Below are 26,567 nucleotides of genomic sequence, written 5' to 3' on the forward strand. Positions count from 1 at the left end.
ATTCAGTATAATGTGCTCAGCATCTAAAATGCAGATGGCTCTGAATCAGTGTGTGCTGGGCTATTGCCAAAGCTTATGCAAATAACAGCTTCCAGAGTGCAAACTCCCATTTTTTTTTTTACAACTAAAATGAATAAATGTGTAGCATATAGCAACACGTATATTGTAATGAGTCTATAGAATTATTCAAATTGTATGAAAAAAAAAACAATTTATCCCTTGTGTTGCAGCAAAAGCCTGGATCTGAGCCATCCTGACAGTGGCACAGTCCTTGAAGCGGCACCAGAGCACCTGACCATGTGTTTAGTACCCTGCTAAAATCCGGGAACGGAGCAGCTATGAATGAGAACATGTGGGAGACATGCCAGGAAGCATGCATGAAGAGCTGCTTGTACCATTTCCTCCCCTATGGATACAAGCAAGAGACAGAGCCAAGGCCAGGCAGAACACATAAAGAACACCTTGACCTTTACGCATATGGTGTCACTTTCTGTAGAGGATTATAGTGAATAGTGGTCTGTAACAAGGCTCCTGTCCTCCTTACGGACTAATTAAAGGAAATTAGACTCTTTTACACTTGCCCCAAGTGTACAACTGTCCTCGTATCCATGCTCAAGAGTAAGGGGAGAAACTCTGTATAGGAGGAAAGACTCTAGGAATGTGACCTGTATATATTCTAAGTTCATTTGCAGGAATTTGCAATGATGTCAAGACAAGGATGCAAGAACCTGAAGTATGCTGCAAACATAAAAGTTACAAGGACAAAAGCATTAAAACACCATGTTCCTTAATTACATCAACATCATTCCCAACAGTAAATCTAACACTAATTGCTCTGTTTAAGAACAATTAGCAAAGCAGTGAAGCAGGTCCTACAGTGATTTGAAGGACATGAAGGTGAGATGTAGGCTATAGTATCTACTGTTTTTGTTTTTGAATCCAGAAGGTGAGGTAAAGCTGAATCATACCATTTCCATCTAAAAATAAACTGTTATATTGAAGAAACAACAAATTAATCATACGTGGAAATACGTGATCTAGGTTCCTGTGACATTTTAGTTTTTGTTTTAGCCCTTAAAGGGACAACCAAGGTAAAACAGTTTCAGGTGAGAGGACAAACAGTCTTTCAAAAAGACCCCTATGACTTCCAGCAAAACACCAAAGAACTGTGCCCGGAATAGGGACACCAAGGCCCACTCCTGCAACTATGCACATTTTAGAGTGTCCCAGTGGATGAGAGGGTGACCCCGATGTGACTGCATGTTGCAGGATGGGGAGAACACTGACTGCTGTTTTCATGTGAGCTACTTACAGTAAAGAGCACGTGGTGTGTTGTAGTAGTCATGGGTTGCTTCTTACCAAAACCATGCAGTTGAATCTTTTCTCCTCTAAATGGGAAAGCTGGTGTGTCAAATGAGTTCATGTAGGTTGACTTTCAGAAGACCTCAATTATCAGAAAGAGCATAGGGGACTCCGTGGAGCCCGTAAAAGTAATAAATAAGCCATCTGGACCTAGGGGTAGCACATTCTGCATTGGAGGGAGTTCAGGGCCACTTCCCATGCCAGCGTTCACTGGGATGTGTGTGTGTAGTGTGAACTTGGGAACAGTAGTCTGCGATTGTCTTGGCAGACCGAAGCTGCAAAGAAGCCACTGAAGAGTCTGACAGTTATAACATGTCAGTCAGGCTACAAACTCACATCGGTTTAATGCCAGATCGTGCCGCCCCTGTACTTTACATTATTAGCAATCTTTCATTGCTCAGGGAGGTTAAGGCTTGGTGATTGTCTGACATTATGAGCAAGGCAAAGTGCCACATGGCTCGTCTTTATCTAAGAGAGACGTGTTAGCCTTTTGTTGGCAGCCATGGAGGAGATGGCTGTTTTCATTCAAGGGAAACAAGTTTGTATGTTTATGATAGCAGAGGTAACACTTTCAGTTAACAGAATTTAGTGGAAAAGATGAATTTTTTTCCCAACTAATTTGACAAATCATGCGGCACTAACAGCTTTTGATGGTCAGTCATTAGTCTGAGAGTATTCTAGACTTTTACTGTGCACGACACAGCGAGTCCACATGGCACCACTGTGATATGGGGAACATAGTAACAGATGGTCTGATTATTTTTTTGCTTATGGCAATACTTGCATCAAGATCTGACACACAGTCCTGTTGTATTTTCATGTGCCAACTCCATTGATGCTACAGAAAAACACCGTCATCCAGTTACCTCCAGGTAAGGAATAAAGGGACAAAACACACTGTGTATTAGTGAACTCAGAGGCAGCAATCCATTTTCATTTGTAAACATGTCATGTGACTGGTGGGTGCCCGGGGCATCAAATGTCATGTGACATGCTGCTCTGCATCAGCAGGATTTGTCTGAGTCGGTAAAGCAAAGGGTTCTTTCTGACCAAAGATCAGTTGTATGGCTCTAATATGCACTGCAATGAAATACTCTACTTAATAAATGATATAATTTGAAATTCCAATACAGTCTCTGGTGGAATTTATACTCCTTCCACCTTTAACGTTTGAAAAGTAACGCTTCTTTTTATGTAACAAAAGAAAAATAAATACGGTAAGATAATAATAAGTATACACAAAAACCTTGAAGTCTTTGGGAACTTACTTTAAGAAAGATAAGCTGTGAAGGTAGTGCTGCCTGCAGTGTTAGAAAAGCAAGTGAAAAAAACAATATAACCATTACTAATATTAATCAACAGGAATAAACCACAAGAATCACACAAAATGTGCATAATAATCCCTCCCAAGCATCATCACAGTGGTGTACAAGGCTATCCTGATTGGGATGCTGGGCCTGATACGTGCAACTTAACATTAATTAATAACCCTTTGATGTCTAAAAACTAGTCTTTAAAACCAGGAAGGAAGAAGGAACATGCAAATGTTCTTCTAAATATTCATCAGAGCTGTAGCGCTGGAGTTTCTGCGGTCCATATGCTAAAAAACAAAGCAAATGAGCAAACTGTGACCAACACTTTTTTTTATGTGATGTGATACATAGTAAGTTGTGATGATACACACAGAAGAACAATTAGCCCCTTAAGCAAATCCCTCTATGTATTTCTTTTTTTCTTATCTATTAATATTACTCTTCTTAATGCCTTTTCTCAGTTTCCTAAGCTGCTGGCTACCACTAACTTTAATTACTAGAGATTTCCGTGCCGCTGTAACACACACATGTAAAATTATAAAAACCAAAAGGTGACTACAACAATTAAACCTCGGAGCAATTAAAATGTAACTGGCTCGGACTTTAATGTGGTAATTGAAAGTGTCCTCAGCCCACAGCAGCATTATACCTGCCTGTGTCAGGGCACAGTGAAAATTAATTTCTGCAGACCCTTCTCCAGAGCAGCTACACTTTCCTCAAATGCCTCCATGACCCTCCACACTGACGGTCATATATTACCAGTGACTGCTTAATTATGAGAAAGCCATTTCAGCCTTGTAGAACGCACTGTATCTTCATACACATCTATCAGACGGAGATAAGAAATGTAGTCCTTCCTTCATATTGACATATTGTGTGAGCTTAAGAATATTAATGGACCTCAGACTGAACTATAGGAAATGAGTTGGATTAATTAAGATTTTTTCTTATTCATTTAAGACCCTTATTTTGTACTGTTGTGTTTAACATGCTGCCCAAGACCCCATGGAATGGCCGATTATGTTCTATAACGTGACATATGGAAGGCTCTGCACTGCCAGCCTTTATTGCATCTCATTTTGGTAAAATACTACCTGTCCTCCCCGTGAACTCAAAAATGCCATTTCTTTGAAAAATTCTTTTGCAGTGCTACACACAATATGACGGACTGCAGTTTCCTCTGAAGTCCATATTTAAATTTCTGATGCATTATATCATATCCAGTACTGAGGAGTAAGAAATGCAATTATGGCTCACCTATAATTCTTTTTTTTTCTCTCTCCCTTTCGGAGGAAAAAAAAATTCTATGCTGCATCGTGCATTGTGCATCACAGATGGTTTCCGGTGCAGAGGTTGCATCGAGTGAAGAAAATTGCTTTTTTTCTTTTTTTCCCTCTGTGATCTGTCTCAGCTGTAAGGATGGCAGAGCTTTGTTTAAGGGCTGCTACGGTACATTTCAGAAGTCTGATCAAACAGAGGAAGTGACTTCTCTCAGACAAACTGTCTGCTGTTAGATGTTAATAATTCTATGAATCACATTATTGTTACTACCCTTTTCTATTTATAGGGTATTTCCAAAATGATTTCAATTCAATCAATCATCTTTGCCTCCAAAGCTGCTAACAGATTTATTACTGTGTCTATGTTGTCATGAAATGAAAGCAGGCACACACAGCTAATAGATTGCCCAGAAACTGAGAATACAGGGAGGCAGTGACAGACCTGCAAAGGTGCATTGAGTGAATGAGCACAATCACACGGATATATAACAATTTCAAAGATATTTGGCTTCTTCTCAAATACTACTCAAAGGTACAAATGAAAAAAGAGCAAATAATAAAAGCAGTTTGACAAAAAGCCAAGCACAACAAATAAAACCTTTGCAATATGTTAGATGCTCCTTGTGGCTCTTTAGATGACGCATGCAAATCAAAGGTGTTCAAATAAATGCCAGGCTGTACCTGGGAGCAGAACATGTACTGCACAAATGTTTCAGGATACACCATCCATCCACTATATTAAATCCACAGAAAGTAGAAGTGAATAGGTAGCAAGTGAGCAACTGGGAGCAGGGAAAAAAAGGGGTAATAAGTGAGGATCTGAGCAAGTTTGACAAACAATAAAAAGTGATATTGTTATTGATAACTGATCAGGCCCTGACAGAAATCTAATACATGACATATATCTCCCTACATTCTGAGTGATATTTCCATGTTACCTATGTGTATGTCATACATATACCACATTTTTACCATGTAAAAAGCCTTGATTACTTTAATTTGCAATTTAAACCTACCAGGGTCGATACGAACTGTATAATTGTACAAATCACTGTTATACAATTATACTGTGTAACACTAATTATGTTGTAAAGTGCTGAGTGACCCTGTAAGAATTTAATTCACACTTAAAAGTGAGAATTGGTGTATTGCAGTGAACACATCAGTATAATACTGTTTTGCCATAATGAAAGCGACAACTACTCAAAGGGACATACTAAAAGTTGTGCAACCCTTGCATGTGGCTTTGTGGAAACATTGATGCTAAATTTGTATTACATGCTGTTTATGTATTATATGTTGCAACAATATGTGTAAGTTAAGTAGAAAATAAGAAGCCTCTACATGTTCAAGGAGGACCCATAAGAGCAGGTGTGTATATATGTGTGTGTATTTCCAAGGTTTCCATAGTTTGTTAATTAATGGGCATATGTTTTGTTAAGTCTATAATATTATATATGGATCTTTAATATATGTACATACATTGCATACATTGCATTTGCACATGAGGTGTAAATCCTGACATGCCAACATGCAGACTTATGATAAGCTTGATGCATATCAATGAGGGACATTCAAATTACAGTCTGCATCCAGAGTCACTGAATCAGAACTACCACAACTCCAGGGAGTTTACTCCACCCACTGTCTAAAATGAGCAATATGCATTACCATGGATGCCACTCATCCAGCTCACAGACTAGCCTTAGGCATGCGTTACAGCAGCATCTCCACCTCCACCACCCACTTCAGGGACAGCACCGTTCCACAAGCTGTTAGACAAACAAGCTATAGTTTTAATAACGCCTATTATAGTACATGGAGCATTGCTATTCATCACCCATCCACTGCTGATCCAGGGAACTGTTTACCACACACCTCCCATCTCCCCATATTTTCAAATGCAACTAGAACGTGGCAGTCATGTCTGACTGACTCTACATCTGTTTGCACTTTATGCTGTTTATGTACATTATTTGTTTCCATTGATGGAGGACCTGCACTTGTGAACTGCACTTAAGCTGTAATGTAACTATGTTTGTTTGTTTTCCCCACACTGAAAAGCAAAGCAAAGCCATGAGGACTTGCATTGTATCCTCTTAATGGACATCGCAATTGACTAGATCTAAGTGACTGGCTGGAAAAGAAAGAAAACTGACATAATTTACACATTTTTTTGGATATTTGTGTGTGATTCTGTCATGATGTTTATGAATCCTTGAGTTATGCCCAAGAATATGTTTGAGGTCATCTTTATCTCTGGCTTGATGACCCATGAGTGCCAGACCCAGTGGACATTCAGGCAAAGCAAACAAAAAAAACATTTTTTTTTTTTGTTTTCTTTATGCTAAGGATCTTGCTTCACATTTATGAGAAGAAAGCTGCAAGGATGTTAAAGAATTCCACTGGGATAAAAGTGTCATTTTTTTCAAAATCAATGAATTCTACAGTGCATGCATTGAAGGCTTACAATACAAATGCAGTATTTCTGGGAATTACCTTTGTTGATGGAAGCTTTGAGAGGTAACATTTCTCATTTCTTTCATCAAATCACTGAACATTCATGTGGAAAAATGGGGGGTAAAAAAAACATAGTAGGGAGTCAAAAAAATAAAATAAAGAAATCATCCACTACACCAGCCACCGGTCATTTCAGCCCATGTTAGAACAAATACCTGCCTGCTGTCATGTGAGTGTGAGAGACAGTGCAGGGTTAGGGCAGAGAAAAGCAGATAAGAGTTGGAAAACCGATTGCCTGAGTGAGTGAGAAACTGACAGCTCAATGCCAGAAGAATAGAGTGCTCACACTTCAGTCTGGCCCAGAACTGACAGCATCAGACATAATGATGTTCACTCAAAGAGCTGGAAGACACCTTAGGGCCACGAGGCCAAACCAGCATACCTTCAGTCCCATTCTGACTGCCTCGATATGCTACCACTCTCCGCCCCCTTCCCTCTTTACGTTTTTTTTTTTGCATCATGGCTAGTTTTTATAGAGACTCGACTCATAAGAAAAAGACTGCAGTGGATGCTGATGGTGCTCTGTATTACCCAGAGGTTTTTTCCATCACCCTAAAAGGCAACAATATGTCAGTATTGTATTTACAACCTCTTTACACTGCTTCCAAAATGGTCGGGCTGCCTACAATACTGACACGGGATAATAAATGGTTATGTTGTGCTGTAAAGGTTCCTTGTGGATCCAGGGCATTGAGGGAGGCTTCACGTTCAGTGGTGTCAAGCTAATACAGTACAAAATATGGGAAGATAGAAGTCACATTTAAAGCACTATGGAGGCAAATGATTTCCAAAGCTAGTGCTATGACTTGTTTCAATTTCCCTATATTACTATATGCATTGTTCTTTACAGAAATTGTTTATATGTGGCTTGTCTTGTGAGTCTTATCTTATGTGAACCACAGTGATTCCATGATGTTGTAATCAGATCTCTTTCGCAGCATTATTATCAGTTGGAGTGAAAGCGATGTACTCAATGGAGGAGACATAGGTGTGAGGTTTGAAATTGTGAAGTTGTGAAGTTGTGACAATGAAAAATATGCACATGCTATGTAGACGAAATAAAGCAACTGTCAAGAATGAAACAAAACGCACAAAAATAGCAAAATATAAAAGCAGTATTACAGTAGTTAAATTCAGCCTTCTGTTATTGTGCATACTGGTGGCTTATCACACTACCAGAGCCTACTAGGAAATCCGAATCAAATTTTTATCCTATTTATTTGGTTTTTTAACCCTTTCCAACCCACAGTCCCCATCCCCTTTATTAGGACACCAAAGTGATTCAAATACACCGTGTGGTTGCTGAGATATACTCTATTAATTTTGGGTATGCCATTTTTAAGCTGAGGCCTTTTAAAAATAGGCTTGGGGTGGAAAGGGTTAAATATAGTGTCTACTGTGAAAAAGAACAACAACAAAAGTATAATTGCCAAATAAAGTGAATAGCTTAAGGAGAAGTCTTAGACTGTATTATGACAGGCTGTATGTAATTTGCTGATAGCCAAACTGTAACTAGCCAGAAATGTGTACCCATTCATGTCAATTTGTCAAGACAGGGATTTCTGGCTGTAGTGTCAGTTTTGTACTGCGACATCAACAAAATGACACTTAACAGTAGTTAAGTTCATAATGTTTAATTCATGTATATATCAGTCATCTGTGGTATTGTCATGACAATGTTTTCCCAACCCTGTGCACACCACTTTAACTGAAGTGTCACCAAGAGTGTTGTGAGGGGGAAGAGAGGGAAGGAGGTGGGGCTGCGAGCGAGGGAAGTGAGAGGATTTGAGCGGAGGAACACAGAGCTGGATTTAGTGAGGGGATGGTGCACAGAGGAGAGAGACAGAAATAGAGAATATGGTGGGGTGTGCAGGGATAGGTGAGGCAGACAAAAAAAAGTGAGCTGGAGAGAACGTGTGAAACATGAGGCTTGGTCATGGTGAAGCTGGTCTTTACTATAAAATTTAGATGGGAAAGACTTTGGTGCTGCACAACAATAAACCTGTATTGTATACTGTATGTGCAAAAAGGAAACTGGCCTCATTAAACTCACTGTAATGCTAATCTTATATATATATATATATATATATATATATATATATATATATATATATATATATATATATATATATATATATATATATATATATATATATATATATATAAACATATGGCATTTGAATCACTGCTGACATGCATACAAAAATACAAGTTTCACCACATCTAAGCAGAAGCTCAGTCACTACCCTCTAACAGCTGGTAATTGCATCCTTCAAAACACTGACAAGCTCCCCCACCCAGTACCCTGTCAGCATCCCATCAGCAAGGAGGAACCACTGTACCGCCAACCTCCTGGAGCTCTCAGCTATAGCTGCTGTGACATCTGAAGATCCCGACACACTTCTTCCACACAACAATCCACAGTATCGGCACCATTAAGTTAAATTTGAAAAGTCTTCACACCAACTTAGGAGGACAAACCTTACAATTACATCTGTATACATGTCTGATTGTGCAACAATAAACATTACATTGTTAACCTGGTTAACTTTAACAAGTCAGTTTTCTAGTTATGACATGTCTCAATGTTATCAGGAGTAGTTTCAGGACACCCTGAACCACCACAGAGGTGTGTTGCCATGCGACAGATATATGCAGACGTCATTGTATTTATAGCCACATATATATATATATATATACTATATATACACATTGTTTTTCAGTATTAACTTACCATAACTGAGATGTGTAGCAGATGCATGTGTTCATGTAGAGCATGAGCAGGTTCCCGAGCTGTGGGTTGGGTCGTCTGTTCCAGAAGCTCCGTCTCAGTCATGGACACGTGGAAGTACAGCGTCCCATTTTCCAACCACTGCTGCTTCCAGTGGACCTGAGAAATATCTTCTCCTGTCCCCGACATCTCTGAGGAGAACAAGGAGAAAGAAGTCTCAGTCAGTTTGTGAGATCAAAGCTGACATTTGGAATACATGTCATCCTGAAACTTTTTTTTTTAAATAGTCCCTGAAGAAAAGAACTAAGGAAAGAATACAGAATTCAGATATGATTGTAATGCTTTATATGAGGTTATGTATCAGTATTCCAGTGCAGTGCTCAGTCTGTTCTCACAGCAACAGTCTACTGCAAGTTAAAACTTTGAACTTGAATAGCTGGACAGACTTCTTATGTTGTCATCATTTTGTGCAGCTGACTTGCATTTCTTAGCTACTCTTTCTGATCTTTACGACGACAACTCGCTCACCTGTGACAGTAGTTAGAAATCAGTTCAAAAAGAAAAGTGTGGAGCATCAGCTGTTACAATCAAGCACTCCAATTACCGACAAGAGGAGGCACCAAATGAGAAAGCATATTCTTGTTAATATCCATTTGTTTACATTCTTTTTTTGTCAAGGAGTGACACAAAAACTCCTATTAAGCTCTGTTACCCATATATATCAAGAGAGCAGTTGTAGAAATGCTGTCTCACCATCCAGTGTCCTCTTTATCTGCATAAATCTCCCTACATCACACCATTATAAAACCACCAGCTGTAGGCCGGTGCTGGCATTAAGCAGCTAACATCAAAGGAAAACAGAAGCGAAAGGGAGGGGGAAACTGAAGAAAAGAATAACACACTCAATGGCAATTTATGAGGCATGGGGAAGAAAGGGAGATGAAAAAGAGCAGGGTATCACCGGTTTATCTTGATATGGATCATGGCACAAGAATCTAATGCTATCAAGTGGGAGTGGTAGTTCAGTAGAAGAGTACTGAGAAGCCTCAGGGAGCCTCAGATTGCAAAGCTTGATACAGTATTTGTCATGTGGCCGGGTGACAAGGGCACAGACATCTGCTGACATCTCCTATCAGCGGCAGGTAGCAAATGACAAATGGCTTTCTGTACAGCTGGTTATTAACCTACTGACTCTGGGTCAGAGGACATGGGGCGACAGGGGAGGGTTACATGAGCTGTACTGTGCACGGTGTTACACAGTGCCACAGGCCTCAAGTTCAGGGAGGAAGAACTGTGAAGAAAATGGCAGAATTCAGCTCATAAAACTACATTAACCCTTAACGTTAAAACAGTCACTATAGGAGAACAAATACAATTTAAGACATTTACCTTTTTGCTGCCTTATTTTTTGTTTTTAAATGTGATTTATTTGATTATATTATATTAATTCCATTCATTAACACAGTTGCATTTGTCTACATCCTGAGTTATGACCTTTGACCTTCACAATGTGCTGCCAGGCCTGACACATTCTGTCGAAAAGTCCAAAAGGGTGGAAAGTAATAGAATGTGATGGATCTTGGGAAGCAAAAACAAATATAAAATCACCCCAGAAGATCACCTCAAAAGACCCTATGCATGACCCTACCAATGCAGAAAATGTTGATGTTTTCCTGATTCATTAATTAACTGAAAAGTGGTCAAACAAGTTTCCACTAACAGATTTCAGCTTTGAGTCCATTCACATTATCTCCTTCTGCTCCCTGAAAGTATACCGGAAATATCCCCCCCTCCTATAACACACCTGTGAAGTGTTCTAGGATTCTGCTGACTACAGCGTATGATAAAATTTTGTAAAGTGTGAAATTCTTAAATGCCATAACTGCTGGCTATTCAACTCTTTATGTTTAATCCGAGGGCTGAAGACACAGTGCTCGACCTTTCACCTTGACAGGAGATAAAGCTTCGTCTGCTGGGCCAGCAGTGACGAGCCTTCTGCCATCTGTTACTGTTGTGCACAGAGCTCATCAAGCTCCTGTCAAATTTACCTTGGAACTATGCCTACGTGCTTTGTGTATTTCAAATGGTTTTAAATAACTCTGATTATGCGCAGCAATGACACTTAGTTTGATCCAAATTAGAAGTGATTTTCCTGTGAATAAAAAACAAACTGTGCAGTAATAAAAGCAATCACATGCAGGATGGACGGACAGTAATACAGTTTGTAGCATTGTTGTGTACCTTTGAAGGATTGTTATGTAGATGAGGAAGCTTGGCAAGCCTGCTATTTTAGGACAAAAGACTGAAGTGTGTGTGTGTGTCCTTGTCTTTTGTGCTATGAGGCTTGTCATTGGGCACAAAGCCAGACAGTAGTGGGATATAGGTGTATGGCCTCAAGGTCTACTTGTAATTCATTAGGAGGAACATTATTAATGTGTATACGTGCATGACTGTGTGCACATGTGTGTACTGTACAAGTGTCGGTGAAGCCAGCATGCTCCTAGCAAGGACTCAGGTCCAAGGACAAGTCAAAGAGATGCCATAAAGAACCTGAACCCTTACCTCCATGGAGCACAAAGGCTTGGATCCTTATCGGGTAAAACTACTCTTTTTTTCTTAATGGTTTGGGGATGAGACAGAGTACAGACAGAGTTAGACATATAGTGATTATTCTAAGCTAAAAGTCCAATGCATGGATTTAAATTGTTTATTTATATGCATCTATAGGGGACACACCAGTATATTTGCATTGTTAGGATCTTCACATTACTCCTAAACACTTTACAAAGCATATGCTAGAAGTAATCTTCCAATATACAGGTTTTAAATTAAATTAAATAATATTCTACATTGCACTCAATAAAAGTTTTATATGAATAAGTCATGCATCAAATGTAACTTCAAGTGATAAACATGAGTGAGGAAGAGCATGTGCTAAATGGTGTCTAAAGCCTAATGTGTGAGGAGTTGGTCATTATAACATAATTATCCCTGACAGGGTGACACAGGTCTTTCATCATCTTACATCAAAGTGGAGCCTTATTTGTATTTCAGGCCTGCAAATAAGAGTGTTCGTCAGCAAATGTATGCACATTTTTTGTTAAAGTTATGTAACTGTGGCATGGTATTTATAATGATCATTTCAAAGGTCTTCCCAGTGTTATGACCCAGCGATGCTACTGTGCTCATTTCAAAGGTTCTCCTCATTATTGTTTCTTGTGACACTATTTTTTTCTGTTTCGTGTTTTTTGAGCTTTGTAGTGAGGCCATTTTGAAATTCATAGTTTTTCATCCTGTTATAAAGCATTGCTTTGTGCACAAAAATGCAGCAACATCTGTAAAAATACACTTGACTAACAGTACAGGCCGCCATTACTCTTTGTTAAATTCTCGCTGCAGGTACTTAATATACAAGTAAAATCTGTTAGATGCTCAATATCAGCAGAAGTCTTATTACAAGACCTGGTGATCATATAAGTGATTGCTCCAAGTCCTCCCTATGTCTTCCTCTGTCCCTGTTATCTGCTGTTCTTTGAGGATCTTTCATCTTTTTCTTCATCATTTGCACGGATCGACTGCAAGCACAGAGTTCAGTTTTAGGTTTACTTTCATATTCTTTAAATTTTCTGCCTTGAGGGAGTGATTTCCACTTAGCACAGTCTTTCAGAGCTGGGTAGAAAATGAGATTTTCCACCGCCACAGTAAAAACACAAGAACTCTGGAGCCACTACACAGCAGAGACAGCTATATACAATTATGCCATTTTGTATGTCATATTTTTTATTTTCACCATCTCCTACTTGATACCTCTTGTGAGCCAGAAGATGTAATATTTGAAAAACACAGGGTGGAGATGGAGAGGAGCAATAATCCATATACATCTGTAGAGTAGTGACTTGTCAATCAGAAGTTAGCCACACCCTAAATGAACATAATACTCTATTGAAGATATGAAACTAAACTGTTCTGCCAGTTTTGGGGTGTAGCAAGTGGGTAACATAACATCATGCAGATTTATAATATACACAAACAGACCCAAGGCAGCAGAAGAAACCATTACCCCCATTAACCACAGATGGCAGTAACAAGCCTGCTTAATCAGACATAAATGCCATGTTGATGTGAATTATATAGTAAAAATGACTGGACTAGATAGAAATCTAATTTATAATGTAAAGCTCATTACAAGTACATTTCTCTATCAACATTTAAAGATTTGAATTAGCAGGGAACAGCAGGGTAAGGAGGCTGTAATGAAGTCATCCAGAGACAAACCTAGGAGCTTTTCCACTAAACATGAACAACTCAAAAAAAATTCATTCAACTCTGTGATGGTTTGGTGATTTTTTTTTTTCTCTTTCCGATTTGCAGCTGAAGCTCATTTAAACTGAATACCTCAGATATTCCACAGAGTCAAAATCTAATTCAGTTTCAAATGACCATCTCCAAAAAGAATTACCTGAATACATATCCAATTCAATCCTCAATGCTCTTATTTCCAACTAGAGCGATAGTAGTGTATTTTGGAAGATACTGACTGTCTGAAATGTAAAGTAGTGTGGAGTATCCTTTACATTCATATGCTACAGCTATAGCATTTATACTGCTGCAGCTGTAGTATGAATACTGGAAGCTGTGTTCATAAAGACCCCCCACCTTCTACAGTCTGACAGAATTAAGTTCCTATATAGCAACCATATGCATTCCCATAAATTGCATTCTTCTGCCTGGCTGCACAGCACCACATGTTCCCAAAAGGTTGCCATTCATCACTATAAAGGTGATCATAGCAGTACAGACCCGGTGATTGTGCAAGCCTGACAGCTCCTTGACAGTTTGTCAGCTCCACAACAAGTCTGTGTCATCAACATTTACAATGATGAAAGCTGGCACCCTAAAGGCACTTTGCTGCCTGTCATTACATAGGTAGCGTTAAGGCGTCAGTCTTCTGCAGACTGCAGCCTGTGTCTCGTTTCTCAGGCTGCCTATGGTATGGCTGACGACACAGTAGATAGATGAACATTCAATAATTTATATGAGAGAATAATGGATGGATTCATTAGCTTCAAATGTCTCAGTCCAATATCAAAGCAAGGACACAAAAAGGACAGGTGAGTATGTTTAAGACAAAGACGAACAAAAAGGGGGGGGGGGGGGGGGGGGATTTATTAGTCTGACACTCATCAAGAGTGTTCACAAATTTTAGCAACCGCACCTCAAAACATCTCTTTCAGCTGTAACAATGGCATATTCTGCAGGCTTTCGCTTCGACTGCCAAATGTCAATAAGAAATTTTCATCAGCAGCAAAACAAAAGCGTTAATATAAATGCTTCCCTGATTAGCTATTAAATGCACTTGATGCTGTATCCTCCTAAAATGCTAATTGTACCATTACCATTTATAATTATCTAAAGAGAGCTATGGAATATTTAGGCAAAGCAGGGTTTCCCTTTATTCCAATTTAACACCCAAGCAACTAAATGCCACCCTAATGTCTCATTACAAACACTAATGAAATAGCTGGCATTCACATAAAGACGTATGAAAATAAACACAATTAAAAATGCATCAAGATTTTTTTTCCAGGAAATGTCAGAGTGTTGTTTACACAGGTCTGCTGCACAGAAAGATAGAAATAAATGTTAAAAAGATGTTGTTCTAGAAATAACCTAATCTGTGTCAGCAGCATGGTCTGCTGGACTTTGTGGAGACAGTCTATCCATATGTCTTACTATGGAAATATATGTGATGTTACACCTATGATCTCATACATGATATGTTACTGTCATATATGATTATGCTTGTGCCTATTCTAAGATGTGTGTATTCTGAGAAGCTGTGTTTGTTAGATAACAGAGGGTATAAGAAGGGAGCTGCTCTGAAAATTCCCCATAACCACAGTGCATGTTGTTTTATAAACTGCAGTGAGCCTTACTTCATTTGTTGGATTCACAAGCCACACATTTTCAGCCAAATTAGTGGAATTAGGTAAAATTAAATTGCTTTTACCTGCTTTTATACACAGTTAGCAACCTAGTAACATGATGATTATTGGTCATAAATATTCAACAATGTACTAGTAACCACACATCTTGCTTTAAGTGAATATAATTTTCAGTTTGCGATTTAAAAAATGACCATAAACCAAGTAGAAGAGCACATAGAGGAAAAGCTGTGAATAATTTCCAGTTATTCAGTACAGTAAATTGCTTCTGCTATGCTTCCCCTCTCAATCAGCACTGTGGGATCCAATTCTGTTGACTCAACACCTGTTTCTCTGGATGACCTGTTTTTCACCTCACTTTCTCACACACTTTCAGCCGCAGAGGCCACTTTATACTCTTGACACTTTACTGTACCTGGCGTTTCTCAAGATGAAACGTACACGAAGTACTCCAGGCAGCATCAATAATTTCATTAGCTACTACATTACTGCTGAGGGATGAGCATTGTTCTTTATCAAGTGCCTTGATGTCATTGTTATATAAATCAATCTCTGATATAGTCACAGGATTTCTGTTAATGTCAGGGAGCAGCACAAATCTGTGTACTTAAGACAGCGAGAGAAACAACTTCATCCCTGGAAGTTCTAAGTTGGGTTCTCTGAAGTATCCCCTGCTAACCAGAGGCCCTGGCAGCACCACTCAGGCCTTACAGCTGATGTTCGAACCACTGCTAGTTCCCCACTGCGTTTTATCACAGCGGCAGCTGTTAGACTCTGCACTAACCACCTCCTACAGAAAACCAATCATAATTTCAGAGACGACACCTGTGAGCCTCCCAGCATGAAAAAGAAGGTGACTTATGACTTGAGAACACACATCCAAGGTGTAGCAGTAACAACATTAGGAAGTTAGTGCGTGTCTTAAGGTAAGCACATCTTTCACTCTCTTTTTCTTTCAGTGAACATCTTAGAAGCTTAGTGAAAACCACAGCTACATAATGCACCCTGTTTGTATTTTACAATAAAGCCATCCTAGATATACTTAACACTTTTTGGCTAAAGACAAATGAAAAAGCAACGTGTGAAATATAGAACAGCATTTGTTTTACAGTGGGACTAACAGGCCTCTGGGAACCTGTTGTGACAGTGTAAATAGAATAGACAAATAGCTGCTTGCCATTGGCCCCACTGTGGCACAGTGGGGCCTGGATTATCTCTCATTAGCATTGAATACATTCTGTTGTGTGTGTAATTGCTCATGTGTCTGTTTGTGCATTTGCATGTGTACTTGTGCATGCATGTGTGTGCTCCATTGTTACTCAAGGTCATATGAGTGCTTCATTAAAATTATTAAATAAGTAACACTTTAATTGTGCAATAAACTGAGATATCATTTTTAAGTTATTTTCCAGAAAATTTGCATCATTAACCTACAAAAAGTACTTACAGTGTACTGTGTAAATCTATAAACACTTTGTCCCTTGTGCTCTTCAGGATTAGGAAGGCAAAGTGCCAAAAAAAAGCAGGAGCCCTCCTACTCCTAATGTATTTAAAGTGACACATTAACGGGATAAACAGTCCTCTTATCTGCTGAGTGCATAGGCTTCTTCTAAAACACTGCAATCCCATTAACAAGACCTATTCTGATTTCACATCTCCCTCATTCACTCTCACTATAATGTAAAGCTTGTCCTCTGATGGGAGCTGTCTGACAGCGCCAATGTGGGCGGTATGGGTGTAATAATACTAACATCAAGATTTACTAATCCTTTGTTTTGGCCTCTTGGATTGCGACCTCAGTCAAATAAGTTATGCACTTACAACACTCATGTCAACACTGTGCCAAGGGAAGATGATATCTGAATACAGGTAGATATGGCTACTAGCACACAAGGCTTATGTAATAAAATAGGATAGATGGCAATAGGTGACCCAAAAATGACTCAATGTCATGAGCTAAATCACTCAGTAATCACTATAGATGTGCATGTTACTTCTATTGCTCTGAAACTGGCTGTAGGTGTGAGTGTGAATTGTTTGTCTTTCGACTGGTAACCTGTCCAGGGTGTATCCCACTTACTGCTCTAGGACAGCTGGGATAGGCTCCAGCCCCAGTGACCCTGGATGTTCACTCTCAACATTTTGCAAGTAAATGACAGATCTGACTTTATATACAAAAATAAAGCTTCAAAAGTATGACAGATTGCTTCAAACCCGCTGGACAACTGGACCTGAGCTATCCAAAGGGAGTGCTTATGATGCCAACAAAAAATATCCCAGCGACAAGCTGTGCCAGAGTTTGTCCGAGAAACGACTTTATGGTGCTTGGACTGACTAATGCTGATCGTCATAAGGTTTGAATGGAGCTGGCACTCTGCTCATGACTTGGTCATACTAATGGTTTCTTACAAGAGCTTGGGTGCTGGTTCCAAGGCCAGCCAAGACGGTCTTTGCCTGCATTCCCCTCAGACCATGAACTGTCATGAGTTTAATGCATAGTCAAGGAAGAGTTTAAAATGGGAATTCACCTGGGACGTTATCACAGTATGTATTTGCGTAGGTGGGGAAAATACTTTGCTGCTTTCCTATTCTGTTGGGATTAGAAAGCAAGTCTTGCATCCACTGCACTTTGCTATCCTATGTATTTCATAGAAGATGTTATGTAGGCAATTCCATGCTGGGAAAGTCGTAACTTAAACTTTCAGCAAAGTCTGCACGTGTTGACAGGTCTCAGCAGGACATCCAGATCTTGGTATGATCCCTGGATTGCTGCTGTGTCCCTCAGGCTGTTTTTTCCTCTGTATAATGAATTCTGTCACAGTACTGGCACAGACTACTTTGCAAAGGTAAAAAGAAATCAGTCTGTAGCTATTTTCCTCCTAACAAGAATCGGTCTGGCTCGACATGATGAGCTTAACACCTCAGCACCAGCTTGCAGGATCAATCTTCTCTCTGGCACAGACTCACAGTGGTGACTTGTATGAAAGTGTTAAAACAGGAAGTGGTTTATTAGGCATTGCTCTCTGGCTCTACAGACCTTGCATGCATGACCACTACAGTATAAAAGTGCATCATTTAATGATGCCTTATGTCAAGCCCGAAGCAAAACATTAGTTTGCTGGATATGGAAATGTTATTAAAGATCTAGGGTGCATAATAAACTAAAATCTGCCCTCCATCATGGCTAAATGTTTGAAAAGGATGACCCTGAAAGAAATGTTTGGCATTGTTATTGGTTTACTGCTGTGCTTTTTGTGCTAAAGAAACATTTTTTCAGCTCACAAGAGAGGAAAGAAATCTCTTTATGTCTTTGAGACTTGTAAAAGCCTGTGCAAGGTTCTTATAAAAAAAAAAAAAAAACATTTTCCTGTCTATCTGGGCAGAAAGATTCAAAAACATACGATTTAATCAGTCAGAATACACTTTTAAGCAGTATAGGATGTCTAATCTGGATAATTAGAGGAATGCTATTGTGTAGAAACAGATATTGACAACTACTATTGCTCTGAATTCAATGCTTTGGGAGACCGATTCCTTTAGAGCTTCATCATTTTGTTTCCAACACCCAATTGTCAAAGCAGTTTCAGCACTTTCTCTTTAAAATTTCCAAGGCGGATGCTATTCAGCAACTTGAAAAAATGTTTACTTGACCCAAAGAAATTATTCTTCTCTCCTGCAGAGGACGATGAAAAATCTGAGAATTATTTGCTGCTTCCCCATTAATGTTCCATTTTTCAAGGGAGTGTTTCATAAATCTCTGCCACAACTTTCCCGACAAGTAGCAGCCCTTGCTGGCAGCATCCCATCTGGCCTCCCCTGGTTGCTGGTTCCAGGGCAAAACCTTTACTGCCATCAGTTATCTTGCAGCCATTTGATTCATTTCTTTTTGAATTACTTCCAGATCTCTCCTGTTACAACACCTACAGGGATGAGCCGTTTGTGTATTTTCTTCTCAATGGCTGAATTTTGCAGCATCTAACTCTTATTTGTCCATTTCCATGTTATCCTTGGATTGTTGAATCTTTGTGACCAGTGTGCTCATCCCTCTTATCTCCCTCGGCCCTCCCGGGAGGTACGTTTGTTGTCTGCGTGCAGCTCAGTGTGACTTTCCTTTTCTAAGGAGATGCATTTTTTGGCTGACAAACCTCTATCCCAGCTGCCCTTTCTTATCTCTCCAGGCATTTCTTCTTTTCTTATGTCAACTGTGCCCTGTGTCTGTTAGCACTACGTAGTGAGCCCAGACTATAATTACCAGCATTCAATCAGTCATGTCGTGCACTTTACATCTGAATGAAGTGTTTTAGCAGAACATTATGATGTCACAGAGAGCTGTTATAAAATGTCATCACATCGTCATTGTATCAGACAATCGTGATTGCGACATGCACACCATCACGGACCTGGATCTTTATACATTTAGGCTCACAACGTATTTATTCACACTTATTGTATTGTATGTTATTGTCTGTAAACTGCTTTATTGTTTTATTTTGATTCTATTGGAAAACTCTTTGGTCCCTTTTGTGTTGTAAAAGACTCTACAAACACATGTTGATTGACTGGTTGATTGATTTGTGCACAAAGACATAACTGAATTACAGCCTTGCTGAGCACTGATTTTTGAAAATCTGATAAATGTATCCTTTAGTCTATGTGAATGTGAAATTTCTTAGAGATGATGTTAAGACATCACATTCAACATAATAGAGTGAACAACTGGAGACATACATCTCCAAACCTTCAAATGACCAACACCTGTCAACATAAATTTCTTCATGCATATAAAAACATGATTGCATAAACTCACTACAACACAGCCCATTCTCAACAGGAACCTGACAATGGGACATCTCTAACAACATTCCATGCTAGGCCAATAGAGGCTCTAGAGAGATTTAACCACTGGATTTAGCTGGGCACACAATATGTCCAATACTGGCACTGACTGTAGCATGCCATTCTAGAACATTACCCTGTCCCAGTGCTTGAAATAGCAGCAGTTTTATCCAAAAGAGAATATCTGGGCAAAATAATATTTACAAATATCATTTGGCACCTCTGATAGACAGCATTCTGCCTGCTATTGGTGAGTTATGTTTGAAGGCTGGCATATAGAGCTCTGTATTTATTAAAAAAAAAAAAAACTAGTGTCATTGACATGTATTTCTAAAGGTCGCCTAGGCTGCTAAATCTGGAGCAATGGCAGCTATTCAAAGAGGAAAATTCCTACTCTGATATCAGTCCAGTGACAACCGTCAACTTTTTTTTTAATTCTTCTTCAACTATTGCTTTTTAACTGTGAGTTTATGTATGACAAAATATGCAAAAATCTACTATAAATAAGCCACAATTAAGTAATGAGTCAGATTTTTTTTTAGTCGGACTTAATTAATTTCCCATGGGCATGGCCGTGTCTCGCCTGATTAATGATGGCGAGACATTGGCATGCTGACTTGGGTTCCCTGTCACTAGAGATGAATCAGTGGAGCACTGAAAAGTGTCATGCCCCAGCTGTGTCCAACATGTTCACTTCAACTGGCTTCCTGACCTACAACACAATTAGGGGGTCACTGTGGATGTACATGGTCATAAGTTACTCATAAGACAGAGTGAAACAGACAGGTGGTGGTTCCCCAACACTTCAGTTCATTCAAGTTTTCCCCAATTTTTTTACGTCAATCTGTGAACATTAAGTGAAATACCATCAACAGAGATTAAGACATGGTATGTGCATTAAGATTTGCTAAGCATACAACGCTAATAAACCATTTAAAAAGTTTCTAAACTGTCACTCTGTCACTTGCTGGTGGTGCACAGGGAAGACTGGACTTCTTTTGCATGCATCTCTGTTAATACAGCTGCATGTTATAGTCACAATAGTTTCACCAAACAAAGTAAGCTTACAAACGATTTGATTAGGAAAGAGAAGTTACGTTAACAGTCTGCTAATGGTTAATGCAAAATATCCAAGTCCTTGCAGGCATGTGATGCTAGTGTTCTAGATTTCCAGACCTCTAATCACTAAGTAAAGGGCCTGGTACAAAGAAAGAAAATATAAAATCGGGCCACACCTGGCTCATACTAGTCCATGTCTGTTCGGTGTGTATGAGCCGTTATTGGTGCAGCACGGCAGTCTTTAGGTGAACATAGACAGTCAAGTATCTACGGCTGTACCATCAGTTACCGTATTGTCATGTGCCAATCAACATGAACTAGTGTTCCATGGGACTTCTGCACGTCGTCCTAGTTTAAAAGTTTAAAGAGCAGCTTAGACAACAGCTTTTGACATTCTACTATTGTGCAAAATGCCTCCTGCAGTGCATTGAGGTTATTTCCCTGACTGCATGGCACCTCAGTGACTCACTGTGCAGCGCAGCAGGACAGGCACCATTCAGGGTGTGGTAATATCGGTCCGGCTGTTCCAAGATGAGGTCTGTTTTGTCTGCTTTGTCTTTTGTCACTCTATTCAGCAGCAGAAACTTGTTCAAGTCCATTTTCTTTATTTTTCATACATTTTATACGTTGTTGAGATACTTACAGGCTCTGTAAAGCACAGCACTTAGTACACAGTCTATGCTAAATACCTTTGAATTACCCTTTTGAATCTCTTTACAGCTGTCTGAAGACAGCAGGTTATCTTCCCCATCTGTAGTGTTTAACAGGAAGAGGCACCAGGCTCTAAAAAAATAACGAGAAAACTATGTTAATGCAAATTTATAAGACAATTTATTGTGATAACATTTTCTACTACTGTCTTGGATACTGCCATCTTGGAAACAGTTTACACAGTCCCATGAAAATTCATAGATCAATTAAAACTTCTCACTCTTCTAATAACCCCTGCCGCTCCTCCCCAGATGTCTCTATCCAAAAAACACAGGGTAACCAGGGACAACGGCTGCACACTCCATCTTACGTTAACAGGTCTGGCCAAAATAACAGCTGGAGCGCTGCATTTTTAATTACAACACAGGTAGATGTGTCAATGAGTTCAACAGCAACATGTGACAGAGACCATTTTTGTTCAATCTGGTATGACTAACAGTATTATTTGAAATCCTACCAACTTAAGGAGTAAAAACAAACCAGAAAATTGTGTAAGCTTGAATGCAGTTAAAGTAGACCCAACTAGGCATGGTAAAAGTTGTAAAATAAAAGCCGAGAGGATATTAGGAAGACAGCTGGATGTTGACAGTGGACTCACATCATACATTGAAGGCACACAACCTACTTTGATAAAGAAGTCAAAGAAATGATCAGGTTTATGAACAACATTCTGAAAAAGAGTACTCCATGGTCACATTTTCAATGAGCTATGCATGGCCATGAAGGCATAGAGGCTTGGAGTCACAATGCAGAGAGATTTCCAGGATATATGAATAGCAGAAAAAAAAAAAAAAACACCTTTCCCCCTCCTTTTCAATGTAGTTTTTCAGTGGTTCTTTTGCCATGTTGAACTTCAGTCTGCAAGAAAAGCTCAAACATTGTCTATATGTTACACACAATGTTATTTCTGTTTTAAAGATATGGTGTCTGAGATGGAAATCTTCAGATTAATGCATACCTTTGTTTGGCAATGAACATAAAAAAAATGTTTTTGTTCAATTTGAGGCTTGAAATTGTGGATCAGTCACCCAACCTTGGAAGTAACTTGTCATCAATGGCAACCATCAACATAATGTGCTTTTGCAAAGTTCCGTAAAAAGAGTTTTGAGAAACTTTGACCTGCCCGCAAAGGTCGACTTGACTTACTACTCCAAAAAGTGTGTTTCTTGTCCTTTTATAACATGCAGAGACCTGGACTACTTACAGCAGTAACAAAAGATCCCTAACAACCCAATGCCAAAGATGCCTTTGAAAAAAATCGACAGGAAAGGAATGTGCATTGCCATGAGTGTTCTGGTGGAAGCAATGATTCACAGTAATGCTACAAACACCATTAAACAAAAGCCGAAATGGAGAAAAAGCCAGGGAAAAAGCCAGGGTGGCAACTTTTTGCTTTTAAAACTGTTTTTCCTTAAAATATCAAGCAAGTGATGACTTAACTGGGCTAATTAAGACCCAAAAATATATGGTTACCAACATCCCTAATGTCCTCAACACGCAGTCTACCTCCTTGTGAATAAAACAGAACTAATCCACTCCAATTCCTCTTTTGTCTTTCCTTCCTTTCCAGATAAATAAATAAGCAGAGAATCACCGTCAACTTGGCATGGTATAGTTTATTAGTGTAAGAGGCTTATCGTCAGCATATGAACCCAGTTCCAATATTACTCAGTCCTGTATAAGCTTCCAGCTTGGGATACTGACAACACTGACAATGAAAATGAAAAGTGAAAGAAGATTAGGAAAAGCTGTAGAGGACCACTGAGACTTCAGTGCCATGGTTGATAGAAAGAGACAGAAACATCATGAAAAGTTCATTCAACAAGTACAGCAGAGGAAGGGCCACTGGCAGGCCATCCAACAACAAATGTCCACAGTGACATCTGTTCTTCGGGGGAAAAGAGTGAAAATATCACTCATTTATGTTGTTCTGGACAGATTATTCTATCTATTCTGTTCTGTTCAGTTAGTTGGAGACAAAGTTATCAAAGTTTCACCTTATTTTTATTGTTATGTGGCTATTTCCACCCTTTGACAGTGCTGTCATTTTTTATGTCACATTTTGACACATATTGACTCATATACTTAATATTGCTTCCTTAAAAGTGAAAGCAGTATACTTTAAGGTTAACAATTTGAGCCAACTCGTGTTTCTAGCCAATCACTCCACCACGGCTTTCATGTGGACAGGCGATGACAGCATAGAACGGAAAGAAAGTGCACGTCTGTATGACAATTAAGCACTTAAAAAGTCTTGCTGACGCAAACAGACGGGCTGCCCGCAGACAGAGTTGAACAGACATTTCATATTAAACGTGCTGACTTACAAAGACACTTACACCTGAAAATGTGAGAGCTGACAGTGGTCTCAGTGTGGAGGGTTATTGAAGGCACAGACCATAGCTTATCTGAGCATAGTCAATGGAGTTAAGTCAATCCACCCAGCATGTCATGAGCAACAGAGAGCCAAACAACACGCACTCTCTACCTGCTGGTGGGAGTGGGCCCTGCAGCACTGTGACGCACCGTGGCGACGCAGACAGCGAGCTGACCGTGGTCTGCTCAGAACATCCCGTAAACGTTGCACAATGAGAAAAATAAGAACTACCTGTTGACTTGACACATTTTAAGACAGAAGCCGCGGGCCATATAAAGTCCGCCGGCCGGACTTTGCACACTTTATACGCTACGACGCACGAAGTGAAGCCTTTTGTCATCCAGTCTCTTTGGGAGGGAGAGGGGGAGAGAGAGAGAGAGAGAGAGAGGGGAAAACAAACGAGCATGCAAATGTAATTTATTGCGAAATACTGCAATTAATTGATTTATTGTTTATCGCGACAGGCCTACTCAGAGTACCAGTTATACATAAAAATCAAAGAAAGGAACAATACTAATGACAAATTACAGGGCCACACTTCCCTCTTGCACTCGTCCCATACAGTAGAAAGCATTTCTCGACATGAGAGAGGTTGAAGCACTTGACACTTTGAATAATAATAGCACTGCTTCACTAAAATTCACCTATTTTTTTTTTTACAAAAAAATAAAAGGAAAAAATAAAAGGAAAAAACATGTTACTCAGCACAGCAGCATTGAAAAATATATTCGTTATTATGCAGTAGTGCAAATTTGTTTTTTTTTTTCAGTTTCAGTATGTGAAGTTTCTACGGTGGTTCTGTGCAGAGCAGAGCATCAGAGCACCAGAGCAGGTCCCTTAGATAATCATCATGGCCAAATGTGTCTGGTACCATTTCATAAATAAACATAGTAAAGTCAGCATGTTAGTGACCTGTGAGTCTGCATAAACAGGGCAGCATGAAAGGGCTACTGCCAGACACCATTGCATCATTGCTTCAGTCATGCCCCTATGTGTTTGTTTCGAAGAGGGTAATGTAAGGGGAAAAAGAGCAGCACTGTTGTTAGACACCAACTGTCTAACAAGTCTGAGTCATTTAGCCACAATAAAGGTGTCAATTCTTTGCCTGGCCTTCAGTTGTCTCTATCATCTGACTTCGACCTGCTATTCCTGCATGATATCAATTATTTTCTATGGACGACAGCCTCCTGGAGAGGTCTCTCTATGATTATAGCAGACAGCAGGTCCGACTGGCCAAGACAGCTAAGTGGTCTGGCACAGAGCAGTACAGAGGCACTGTACTGAGGTCCCCTTAGAACGACAAGGTATATTCTGCAGACTAGACAGGCCAATGAAAACATGTCTAAGCATGATGTATTGCATGAACAGAGTTTCTCAATAGAGAATAATGCAAATGTGATTTTGCTTTGTTTGCATTATAGCATATGGTTTCCACGTTGTTGTAAGGTATACTCCCAAAGGCATGTTTTAAAACTACTGTAATGCTGTTGTACACTGCCTTATAGCAGATAATAGTGTGCTTTAATGTGTAAGAGTAAATTTAAACAGAGCCAAAAGATGTTAAAAGCAGGCAGTAGTAATCCTTCATGTGCTATGATTTAACACAGTGTTATTCATACAGTAGTCACAAAAAAACATTATCCTGGTGTGAACTCCTACTGCCTTCCATCTTGAGCAAATCACATTTGAAGGTGAAAGACAGAATGTTTTATCTAACAGCATCCATAGAAGATGTCCGAATAAGTCTGCCAGTGAAGGGTATAAGATTGAGTGAGAATTTCAAAATCTGGTTTTCTTACACCTACGCAGCCCTATCTGATGCACCGCATGCATCAGTCAGACAACAGGGCACTTATAGAAAATCACGAGTACCACTCATGTAAGCCGGACCACATACTAGCCTCTGTCAGTCTGCGTTAGCTCTCTGAATTCGACCCCATGTGTTCTTTCCTGTGCACCACCAGCACCTCCTGCAGAGCGGCGCGCAGAGCCTGAGATGTAATCTCCCCTCTGCTTTCCCCTCCATAGTTGTCCCCCCATTGTGTCACAGCCCTGTGTTTTTGAAGCTAAGGTAAACCTGCCTCCATGCGGTTTCTCCACCTGTGATTGTGATCAGAGGTCTGTAAGTGGATTTCTATCTCACCTGGATTCACTTGACTGGTACGTTGATTCATATCAGAGCCAAAGGAGCTTCAGATGTGGAGCAGCAGACGTACGTGACGGATGAGTGAGTGAAAGCACTGTACTGTACCTGTGTGTTTGTGTGTGTTTGTATGCATGCCTTTGTGGACACTCAACAAAGACTAATGGGTCCTTGTGATGAGACGCGATTGCCTGTCATAGACTTTGTGAGGTAGAGTGAAACTGTGACATGTGTAGGACAATATTGTCCACACTGGTCCAATAGAATGACAAAATAAAAACTGTAATTAT

The 26,567-nt window shown here is 39.6% G+C and overlaps 1 protein-coding gene across 1 annotated transcript in view; it reads right to left on the minus strand.

Annotated features, from left to right (window-relative positions):
• The window catches only part of astn2 (astrotactin 2), a 201,545-nt gene that overhangs the window by 154,618 nt on the left and 20,360 nt on the right, over window positions 1-26,567 (minus strand). Inside the window, exon 2 of the mRNA XM_028418196.1 lies at window positions 9,210-9,397. Coding sequence (XP_028273997.1) covers window positions 9,210-9,397 — 188 coding nt within the window. The remainder of the gene's footprint in view (window positions 1-9,209; window positions 9,398-26,567) is intronic.

The sequence above is a fragment of the Parambassis ranga genome, chromosome 12, assembly GCF_900634625.1.
Source record: "Parambassis ranga chromosome 12, fParRan2.1, whole genome shotgun sequence".
NCBI classification, from domain to species: Eukaryota; Metazoa; Chordata; class Actinopteri; family Ambassidae; genus Parambassis; species Parambassis ranga.